At 40.3% G+C, this 12,317-nt stretch overlaps 1 protein-coding gene across 4 annotated transcripts in view; it reads right to left on the reverse strand.

Annotated features, from left to right (window-relative positions):
- TPK1 (thiamin pyrophosphokinase 1) overlaps positions 1-12,317 on the reverse strand; it is a 314,750-nt gene that overhangs the window by 196,997 nt on the left and 105,436 nt on the right. The window contains exon 2 of one of the 4 annotated variants that reach the window (XM_080386109.1): positions 2,011-2,128. The exons of the other annotated variants lie outside the window; for them this stretch is intronic. Within the exon in view, the coding sequence (XP_080242235.1) occupies positions 2,011-2,128 (118 nt within the window). The remainder of the gene's footprint in view (positions 1-2,010; positions 2,129-12,317) is intronic. 4 annotated transcript variants of the gene reach the window in all.

The raw sequence follows: 12,317 nt of genomic DNA on the forward strand, positions 1-12,317 counted from the left end.
CTGGGGCTACTATGTGAGATGTCAAGTCAAAATAGTTGCCTCACACAACTTCAATTTAAAGCTGTCCTCCACATATTTATTCTTAAAAATAGTAATACAAAAAAACCAAATTAGACTTCAGCAGCATTGCAAAGTTATTTAGAGAAACTATTTATGAGGTACTGATCCTTTACCAGCAAGTTAATAACTTACACTGGAATGAACCAAAGCCCCAGGTGCTTTAAGTAACTAGCAGATAATTAACTGATTGGCTGGAGGCCAGTAAATCATATTATTTCTACAGCTATGAACCAAGTCTTGCTTGATAAAAACTACTGATATATATTAGCTGGAAGAACATGTACCATTATTATCTGGAAGTGTTTAAGGAGATAGTCAGCAATTCTAAGCTTACAATTTAGATGGAAAATTCTCTATGAAAACATAATAGGAACTGATTTTATACAGTGCCTTTTATATTAGAGACAAAATTGCTTTACAAACAACAATTTGGCCAAGGTGCACCACGGCAACCATGTAGGCAAATCTAGAAGTCTCTAGGCACTTTGCAACAGTTCACACAAAACCTCTTTAATTATTTCAGCAGAAACTGAAGGACCTGAACAAGACTGGGGCTTTGTTTTGCTTGGCATTGTGAAAACAGAGATCTTACTCCAAGAAGTTTACAATTTAAACAGATAAAAAAACCAAACAAAACAAATGAAAAGGTGAAAAGTGACACTGAGGGATGAAGTGCTAATGGTCACACATGGGTCAAAGACACGTTATCTTCCAGGGCGACCAAAATGGATGGTGGGGCTTGCAGAGAGAAAAATAACTTCAGTGGTCAGCCAAAGCACAGAAGGTCTTGCACACACCTTCTTTTCTGACCCAAAGGTTACTATCCTTTAATTGTAGACCCCTTAGATTTGCCAAGTGTGCTGAGTATGGAAGTACTCTCTAGCTTAGGTATGTCAGGAAGAACCAAGTCAGTAAAGATGTTATCTAGAGGCTTTTAGTATATCCTGCTGCTGTGAACGGAGCCAGACTAAGAAATGGTCGTCCAAGTAGCTCACTGAGCTCTGATGGGCCAGGAGGACCAATGCCTCCAGCAAAGATGCTGCGATACGCAGTTGGGAGCAGTAGCTTTTTCAACCAGCGCAACTGGTAGCAGAGCAGACCCCTACCCTTGGCTACCCAGCTCAGCTGGAGAGCCCCAAGGTGCCATTTCGAGGTTTTGCTATTCAAGACATGACTCTCAAGAGCACTGGGGTGCAATGGCACCGCGGCACTTGCTCAGTGTTCGAATCTGCGCTCCTTGGCATTACTGCAAATTACAGCCTTTCCAACCTGAACGTTCTGGGTTAAGCTCCGCTCTTCAGAAACATCTCCATTCGTCAAATTGCCACCTCTTCTATCTGTCGGATTCCTTTCTGATGTAACTCCAGTGTCATTCAGTGAACTAGGGAATGGGGACATAACTGAAAAATCAACTGTCTCATTGTGCTGCTTAGGGGAAGCGTACAGAATGGGGAACTCAGTGCCACGGCCAGTAACTGCTACCAAGTTGCTGCAAGCAGCATACATTCAGTCCAGTAGTGTCTGAAATTACGGCAAGAGGAAATACCCTTCAGCTCCACCTACGCTGAGGAAGGGTTACATCAGAGGTATATTACCAGCCCATGCTGTCTCTGAAAGGGTTTCTCACAGGCAATATGAATGAAGAAACCAAGGCCTTTCCGAGGAATGTCCTTCAGTTGAAATGGCGTCTCTTCCACCACGCACCAGTGAACTATTTCCCTTTAGTGACCAAAGTTGAGAGGCCAATTTATTAGTGAATAGGTTTTTTCAAAAATTATTCTAACACAACAAAAATAATGCAAACAATTCACATTATATTTACATTTACTGTTTTGGTAAATATAAATAAGTTCCTGTCACTGTGAGACAAGATACGACCAGCATACCAGACACAAAAAGGAAGGTCTTGGCTCTGAACTAACTAGTCCGGAAGCAAGAATTTTATCATACCTTCAGTAGCACTGCAAATCCAGGCGAGGGAAAAGACTCTACAGAACAGATGTAACACTTGCAGACTAAATAAGATGAGGGCAGAAAAAGGGAATACATTTATACAAAGTACCAGTACCTGGGGAGAAAAGCATGACACTATTATTCCTGTTGTTATTTCTATTCTATTATTCCCTGCAACTAGCATTTAAAATATTTTTTTCTTTTTTTTCAAACAGATCTTGACATTAATCCATGCTTTTGCCTAAATTCAAATTTATGACATCTCCCCTTAAACTGCCTTAGTATATCCCCTCTGTTCCTTTTCTAATTTTACACAACTTCTTCTAGGTATGCAATCTGTTTCTGTCATTCATTTATTGATTCAGTAACTTGGTAACCATAATTAACCTGCCAGAATAATCTACACATAAGAGAACCACGCTTAATTAATGTCTTGGAGCACTGGTAGTAATGTATATGTGATAATATATGGTAGATATGCAAAGAATTGCTTGGCGTGCTTGATACACTTGCCTAACACATTTTTGTCTTGGCATTAATAAAAAATATCAGTTACCAGCAACAAAATGCATAATCTGTATTTATGTGCTTTCTCTTTTCCTCCGTTGTCCTGCAGAAACGGCATAAACATATTTAACAAGCCCATGGCTTTTTATCGCTGCAGATTGCTAGCTAGGGGATCTATCTGCATCTCAGACCATTCCCTCCCACCCACGTGTTCCCACTTGTGTTATCAGGACTGTGTGCAACTGCTGTTATATGCCACGTACAGTGCACTGCAGACATCTCTTCTGGTCATCTGCAGCTCGGTTTTGCAAATCACCTCTCAGTCCCTAATATTTTTTTGCTTTGCAGGTGGACACCAGTCTCGCTAAGAGGTTTTTTAAGTATTGAAAATAGGTCTATCCTTAATTTGTCCAAAACTAAGAAGGCTTAGTTCCCGTCACTGGTATTTTAGATTTGCAGCAATGCACAGGGCTTTAAATAAGCAAAATTAAGAATGTCACCTGCTCTCAGGATATTCTGTGGTTCCAAATGAAATTGAAGAGATATACAGGTGCTTTCCAAGCTGCTGCTGTAGGTGCACATCCATGCTGCCATAATCAGCAGCAGCAAGAGCAGTCAGCCTTCCGCAGTAGTACCTAGCACTTTCCAGGATTGAGCTTGTTCTTATGAATTTCACCCCAAATTCCTCTTTTTTTTCTGCCATTGGCAATTCACAATTTTTCATGCATAATTCCAGCCCAGGAACAAATTTTAGTTTTCGAAACACTGCAAAGAAAACAATGGTTCCTATTCTTAAATTGTCTGTGTACCCAAGAAAGGACCATCAGCTACAAATGTCTCATACATGACTTCTATGCCACCTTTTTCACACAAAGAACATAGAAGCTCAGTAGTCCTCAAGCAAATGGATCACCAACACTGGAGCTGGCAACCAGCTTCCATATGGACCGGATTATGGGTCCCAGATGAAAACTCCCATACAGCTAGTAAGGTAATTGTATGGTTCCTACAAAACTGCTGCACTTCTTTAATCACTCCACTCTGAGCTGTAAATGTCAGAGAGATCTCAGCTAAGCACAGGCAGGATTCATAAAGCAATTAAATATGAGAATACAAGGAAGGAACCAATGGGCTGATGAATTAGGAAATGCTATTCTTTTCTCAGCACATTGAGTCAATATTGAGCAAAAGCCACAGAGATAACACATCTTTCTAAAAAGTTCACCCAGAAATGAAACACCAGGAAAATTAAACAGTATCTCCCATGGACAAAAACCTCTCCTGAATTTTAGCCAGATGTTAAATCAAAGCGAAATAATGCAATCTTACTTGAAAACAAAATTTCAAAGAAAATGAAAATATTAATGCTTGCTTTGGGGGAAAAAAAGGAATAAAAATATAGATCAACTTTTTAAAATAGAAATTCTTAAGTAACAAAAAACAGAGCTGCAAATAAAAAACCTCAAGAGTATCAGTGAATGGAATATAAGTAATGCACCGCCAGAGACAGAGACAGGAAAGCAACTGTATTTTCACTAGACTGAGTTTCTGGACTGTCTTCAGGTACACTTCCATGCAGAGTTCATTACAGTGATTCATATTCAAGGCTGCTGGGTTTGGAGTAATCTCTTGTCAGGTGTTAGATTTAATATTCCTACAGCCCTCACTTAGGATATGATTTTCTCTTCTCTTTCCTGTCATTCTTCTCCCATTCTGTCAAACGCAAGAGTGCCGGCACTCACTGCGCTGCCTTGCGCCCGTCGCTGCGAGAGGCTGCACGAGCGGGAGCTGTGTCACAGTGCAAACCAGGAGGAAGGAGCCCAAACATAAAACACAGTACTCGCGGCCTTCATTTTGACTAAAATCTAAGTGACCTTTTCATGACAAGGCTACGTGGCTTGATGCCACTGGGGGAAGAATCAGGAAGAGGTTTATTATTTTCCTTTCTACTTCTTTTGCTCTCTGTTTGAAAAATGACAGCTAAAGCAATAATGTAACATTTAATCAGCTTTTCTTTTTGCCCTGAGCACACATCTATTATTACTAGGTAACGGTCAAAAAGCACTGGCTCTGCAGACACTGGGGGGGGGGGGGGGGGGGGGGAAGAAGGAAAAAAGGAAAAAATACACTAAAGTGCACAATGTTAATCCTGACTTTTTTCCTGAAAAACTATTTGTTTTAAATGACCTTAACAAATAATTTCTCAAGTGCTCACGGTTCAAACAAGGTGCTGAAACCTTGGTGGGAGATCCTACTTGTGCCTTAAATCCTGTCTTTTCCAGACAGAGGAGGAATCCAAGCTCTCCACGTACATCTGCAGCTCACTGGCGGCTGCCCTCTGACACCAGAAATTCCCCAGAGATTTACAAGCCCTTCCCACAACGCCACATGCTGGCACCGGGTTGGACCCTGGTTTGCAGACTATAACATGCCAGTGCCCTGGAGCTCGCTCGGGACTGCAGCTCTTCCCAGAGAGCGTGTGATGGGGTGACCGAAATCTGCCATCCGCACGCTGCCTGTATCACCCTGCCATCGCTGATGGCGGATCCGCTGAGTCTCAGCCGTCAAACCCCGATGGACACCACGCTGACCGTCCTTCATAACGCAGCCCAGCAGGTTGCCTTTCACATCCCAGCCTCTTTCATTGCTCAGTAATCACGACGTGCCCCACTAACAAAACTGTAACCTCTCTCCTGGTGTCTTATACCTAACACAAACACATACATCAGAGTATCATTGAAGGCAATGTAACCGAAAGAGTGTGCAGTTGGCTTTTTTTTCTGCATCCATTGCCTGATTATCAAGTGAAATGGAGAGGCTTCAACATCAATTGTGTTTCTGAAGTTTGTAAATTGTATTGTTTAATAATTCAGTGTAACGTGCACTGACTTCAAACTTTGAACACAACTTTTTATTTCTTCATTTCACATTTTCCATTGCCGCAACATTGATTTCTGACACAAGGAAGATAAACAGCTACAAAAATGATGGAATACCCCAACTGCCTGTAATTGCCAGGCAGTGTTATCAGGCAAACTTTTGTAGCGAGTTGACTTTATTCCCACATGGGAAAAACTGACACATGCCAAAAATAAAATTTAAAAAATCACCTTTGTTATCACTAAAACATACACATTTGCACAAAGGATCAAGACTTTAAAGAGGAAAAAAAAGCTCTTTTTTCTGATCTGGCATTGCTGATACAATGCCAGAAGCAGCAGCAGCCTGCGTGCAGCCGACACTCCCTACCCCACAGTGAGCAAGACGTGGGGCAGGCAGCGAGGCAATATGCAGAAAAGGGTGGTCAGCTGTGCCAAGACAGCAAATAAGAAAAAATAATCTCCTCCTGCTACTGGCGACCAGCAGGATTATGTTCCTCATCATAGCCAGTCAGGTGCTATTGACTCCTCTGCTTCCACTGAATATATGCATTAATAATTCAAGCCAACTTGCAAGTGTAAAGCAATGAGCATGATAAGTTCATATTCGTGTCTATGATTAAATATTTTCAGCTAACACATTTGTATTTCAAATTTTGTTTGCCTAAATTGGATTTGCAGTAGCCTGCAACTCATCAAAAAATTAATCACACACTTATTTTAAATAGCACAAAATATATTAATTCTCATGCTACTAAAACACACATTGTTCCTTAGCAGCCCACAATAGATTTCCTCACAACCATTTTATATCACAGTCTCACAAAAACTTTTGTGCGTCAAGGAAATTTCAGAACTCATAAAAGTCAGAAACTCCAATTTTGTTAAAAGACAACTAGAATATTACAATGCATAAATTTCTGAACCAATCAAACTTTCACCAACACCTTCCTGAAATATTATTTAAACTATTCAAAAGAATAATCTAGCTCTAAAAGTTGTTTGGAAGTAAGTTGCAAAAAGAGGGACAAACAAGAAACCAGAGAAGGAAAAATGAAGATGGTAAATACAATTTCCTCATGCATGTGGAACTGGTCTTTATGTTGTATTTTTTAATGTCTTGATAATACACAGCTACCCTATGCTCATGCTACCTACTCTTGCGTATAGATCATTTCCCCTGCTCTTAGCAGAGAAACTATTCACTAAATTTTTCAAGCAAACAATAATAATAGTAAATTATTTAAAAACAGCATCAGGAGAAATGGGAAAAAAAAAAAGAAAATAAAAAAGAAAAAGGAATTACTCCATCTGGGAAAAAAAAAAAAAAGGTTTTATGGGGTATTCTTTAAAGGCACCATAAGCTGATTTAATATGAGAAATGGGCACGTCTTCTGAAACTACCCCAAATTAAGTGAATAATTTAAAACACTAAAATTAAGCCAGTATCTTGGAATTACTTACCTAAAATGATAAGAACAAGTAATATCATTACTTCATTTATGATAGCTTCACCCCTTTGTATCAGACTGACCCCCACACCTTTTCTGTTCTCTTAACTCTCAGATTCGGGCTGTGGTAAGCTACAGTGGAAGTTTCCTCAAGAAACTGGGTATATAAAATTAGCTATGAAGTCAACTAGATCTTACCTGCTTTATTTCCTGGTTGGAATAGCTACAAGTAACTACACACTGGCATTTGCACCAGTTTAAAACGGAAGAGTTTCACAGAAGCAGCGGGTTTGCATCGTTATCACCCTGGTACTGGCACCTCAATACAGTTCCAAGGACGAACCTGAATGCAGTTTTGATCTTGCAATGTATTGCTCCTTTTATGCGAAGAAGAGCTTCAGCTAAGTGCATCAAGACTAATCTTGATTCCCAAAATCTTCCTTCACAAAACACATCTAAAATTGAAATAATACACTTGCTGGGCACTTCCTTTTTGATAATTTTCCAATGGTCGAGAATGAATGTCAGCTAGTATAAGCTACATACAGACATAAAAGATCAGATCTATGGTATAATTTTGTCAAACATGTTTTGTTATTCACACTTGAAAAAAAGAGTTGAAAAACCCAGAAGGAAGGACAAAATATGATATTTGCATTCTTAAAATAATGTATAGAAGGTGTGGGTTAACAATTTCAAAAGAAATATAATCACCAACAACAATTCTTTGTGGAAAGTTTTTAGTTATCTTGATCAAATGATACATTAAATCATCACAACACATAAGGAAAGCTTATTTGGCCAGGCAGAATCAGCTAGAAAACAAAGGAGAAACTGTAATTCTGCGTACAAAATGGGATTTCTCATCTGAATTCGCTTACATAATGCAAATACAAAAATGGTACTGTCCTCCCTGAAAAAAAACCCAAAAAAATAATTTTAAAAAATCGACATTTACTGCAAACAGTCTCATTATGAAGATGGCATAGCAGTAGTTTCCCAGTTCATAAAAGTGATGAAGAAGCAAGTGCATTGATTTCAAAACTTTTCTTTCATGAAGCTACAAGAGAACTGTAAGATGAAATTTCCAAGTAAAAATACTCCTTGTAAAAAAATTTTTACTTGGCAATCTCAAGTTTACTGAACAAAACTGTGTCTGTTCTCAAGGAGAATAAGCTTCTCTGTGACAACTCTCCTCAGAGCATGGCTGCAAACCAAATCAGAGGCTCTACTAATAATACACAACCTGTGTATCATCCACAACGTGCCCACGGGAAAAACACCAGGCTGTATCAGTGTTCAAGGTGTCCTCTATTCCACCCTGAGAGAAGAAAAATCCACCACCATCTGCCTTTTGCTGAAAATTTTCAGTGAAAATTTTATATTCTGGGTCTCCAGAGGACACGTACTTATGACACAGCTTTCCAGATGACAGTGCAGCTGAGGAGTGCAATGCCATTAGTTCACCAAGTCCTGAGAGATGATCAATAATGAATTCATCCCTAAAAGAGGAAAAGTAGATGCAAACCCAAAAGTTTTGTGTGCATGCTCTATGAGGGGCCAACTCAATACTGTGTATTTTATGCAAAGCTAATGAGGACCTGAAAACCCAATGGAGAGCAGCAAAACACACGACTGAAACTGTAAAAATACAAATTTACTGGAGGTAAATCCAGCCTTTCGGAAGATTTTTAATATAGGCAGGTCCCTAATTTAATACTAAGTTTTGGGGAATATGAAGTTGGGATATTATTTAGAGAGACACCCAATTAGTAACCCACATAAAATGAGTAAAACATCAGATCTCTCTCGCCAGTTTGCTCCCCCATGGAAAATGTTCAGGTGCTAAAACCTTAGTTTTGATGTTCTTCCACAGCCAGGTGTGATGGGAAGGGAACTGAGGGGATGCTGGTCATCTGCTGGCCTCAGGGAGCCTGCCTCAGGGAATGCATTCATAGCTCTTCACGTTAAGCAGAAACAGCTCTTGTCCTCTAGCTCCGAGCCAGCATGAAGGCAGTTCCCCAAGGGCTCCTAAAGGGAGATGGGCTTAAAGTGAATGGGAAAAGAGACACTCAGTGGGGACATCAGCCCACACATCTGGGACTAACTGCTCAGGGTTTTAGGAAAACCTGCAAGCTTCTGGACTACTCAAAACCTATTTTTAGCAGCAGATTTGTTCATATCTCATCTCCAGTTACTAAGATGATCAGTGTCTTGCAGATTATTTTTATCAAAATGCTACAGAATTACTGCTTCAGGCCTTGAATTTCAGGTGTTACAAAGAAAAAGAGCCCTATAAGTGCAAAACGAATTTGCAAAAGTGCAAATTTCCTCTCATTTTGGTCCATATTTTTCATTTTGAAGAAGAGAGACTCAACTTATATATTAAACTCCGAAGTTCAGAAGTGAATTCATGGAAACTGGGTAGGATTTCTTTTATTATTTTAAATCACCTCCTCTCTTAACTGTATTATATCCCCTTTTAAATTAAAGCTAAAATAGAAGCATTTTGCCATCCCTTGATCATAAGCCAAACCATTTAAATTTTATTGAACAAAAAATGCTGGCTGCTTCTTTGGGGCCATTTTCTCCTTGTAGCTGCAACCTGTGTATTCAATAAATAAACCCTTAGATTTAGCACACCTGAGCTCATTTGGAAAGTCTGCTTTAAGAACACATTCCCAGTGAAACAAACAAGCAAAACCCCAAGACACAGTCTTGCTCAAACGGTAATACATTACACATTATGTCTGTTGTTCTTTGTTCTCAAATTGGTTCAACAACAACAACAAAAAAAAAAAAAACCCGAAGAATGATACAGTAGCTGTGAATCTTACTATACCAAGTGTTCCTTTTCAATGTTGCTACCTAATTGGAAATTATCACCCTTTTAAATTTTCTACAGAAACATGGCTTATGAGGGTGGGAGAAAAAATTATCCTAAGTGTATCTAATATATCTTTATTTAAATCAGCCAAGTGTTGGCCAAAAAGCATATCAATGTTCTATTTAATTTACAAGCTCTGTCCATAATAAACACTTCATTATCAGCAACAGAAAATATTAGAAGACAGGATGTTCAGATGTGATTGGAGTCACTGCACCAATCCCACGCCACCCTATTGACCAGATGTGCTGCAGATTCCAGATTAATCCACGGCATTTTCATTTAAAGTAGTGTACTCCTGCACCTGGCCTGGTTTAAATCAGTATTGCTGGCGAAGAGCTCATAAAATGTTAAAAAAAAACCCTTTTACTTGTTTAATCTGGATTTCATCTTTCATAAGCCCTTGGAGCCTACAGTATTATTACCTACTCTGTTTTGAAGCACAAGAATTATAAAGTCAGTCTTTTCACTGGCTTTTATCTCTCTCTTTTAAAAGAAGAGAACTCCTGTCTTCCCCAGATACTCAGATCTCTCTCCTTTTGCTCATCCATTCTTGACCAGGTCTTCTTCTAGCTCCTCTCAGTCTGTATAGGGGAATTCCCAGACCAAAGCCTTATATGCTGAACATTAAAGAGAGTTAAAAATAAAAACAGCACCCAAAAAACCCAAACCAAACCAAAAGAACCCCCACAACAAGCACATATTAGTGTGTGTAAGGAAGGACTTTCCTCCACCTAAAATACTTATTTCCTCACTATTTTACTAGTTTACTTCCAGATGTCTGTGTTGGTCACACATTAGCCAAGATGCTCGAGATCAAGTGCAACCAGCCCTCTTCAGCAACATGTGTTTAAAGCAGGATGCTCCCTTTTAAGAGGTTTGGTGAAAAGAAAAAAATTTCTCTTACTCTTGATTCAATCATACATGACTGCCATTACGGTAGGCATCTGCCTTGCTGCAGTGGGAAACACCCAGCGCTGGGGGACAGTTCTCCCGAGCAAGGAACGGGAATAGCAGTGCCCTGATTTCACATGTGACACTTGCTGTCATGCAGAGCTGGCAAGACATCTCGGAATCCGTGTTTCACAAGACACCGCCTAGTACATCAGTACCATAAAGGCATCAAGCATAGTTTTGCCGATGCAGAAAAAGATCTGCTGTTGCTGCGCTTAACCTGCATGAGCCCTCACCACCTGCTTGCAACAGTCCCCAGAGCTTCTAACGGATTTTGTCATTTGGAAGGGTTTTTTTGCTTAAAGATGCAATGATTTCTCTGTGAAAGATGAAAAGATGATCAAACTGCCATCTTTCTAAACTAAACTAAGGTTAGGGGGAAAAAAAAGAGAACTAGAGACCCTGGTGCTTTCATTTATCTTATGCACAGGTAAAACTGAGTATTATCAAGTCACAGTTCAACCTATCAATAGTCTCCTGGCAGAGAAAAAGAGTTTCAGAAATTTAGTTTAACAGCTAGCTTTCCTGTCTCCGAAACATTTGATGTTGTTGCTCTTTTAGCAAACCAAAATCAATAGCTGTGAACAACAGAAGTAGGTTAAACTTCCCTTTATGTGATTAATTCTTCCTGTAGCCAACCCCACTCCGTACTGCTACAGTTTTAAAAGGCTTATCTGGAAGGACATCCAATGGTATTTGCTTTAAGTCATATTTTGAGAGGTGGCTGCATGCAGCTGGTCCTCCCCCATGAGATCTCTGATGTTGGTGAAGCCACCTGTGCCAAGAAAAGCTCTGCTCCTCAAGTATCAGGATTCAAACCGTACTTATCGTTGTCCAAATACATGGTGCCACGACAGTTCCAGCCCTAATGCTATATACCTTTGCCCTTTCTCTCTTCACTGTCTTGATCCTTCATGGCTCCCTCTTTTCCATTTCACCTAGTACAGCTTCCAGATGCACACATCATGTCACCAACTCATGGTCTCACTTCTCCTCCCGCATGTACCAAAAATATTCATCTCCTCTTCTTCACCTACTGTCTCCATTCTCCACTACTGCTCCCAGCCCCATTGCCTCCTGTTTCAGGGTCCGCTTTATGAACCATGCAATTATTTTACTTTACTTAAAACACTGCCATTGTGAGAGCAATGTAGAAAACTTAACCAGAAGAGCACGGACTTCCTGGCATTTCATACAAACATACTCAGAAAACAAAGAGGACAGGTTCTCCTCAAATAAGCCAGGATAAAAGAGGAGTGGCCACGTTATTCCACTTGACATGCAATAATGTCACGCGCTGTCCTGTTACTCTACCAAGGACGAGCGTGCCAAGCCAAGTGGTTCCCTTGCCAGCAGTGTCCCAAAGCCCCGATTGCGCTCAGGCAGGAGCAGAATGGAGGCAAAAAGGCCTTGGGGAGGGTGGTCTGTGCTCAGGGAGCTGCAGAAACAGCGCTGTTACCGCTCTCTTCATCTGAAGTGCTCTCAGGCCACCGGAGAGCCGGGAATTATGCAAAGATGCTACCTCCTTCCAGCAGCCAAAGGTCGCAGCGAGAAGTCACCGCTGACCCTACACCTCCCACCACCACAAAGCGAAGAGAAAGCTTTCGCAGGAGGCGGCACCCACCT

Source organism: Falco punctatus (genome assembly GCF_963210335.1).
Source record: "Falco punctatus genome assembly, chromosome: 4".
NCBI classification, from domain to species: Eukaryota; Metazoa; Chordata; class Aves; order Falconiformes; family Falconidae; genus Falco; species Falco punctatus.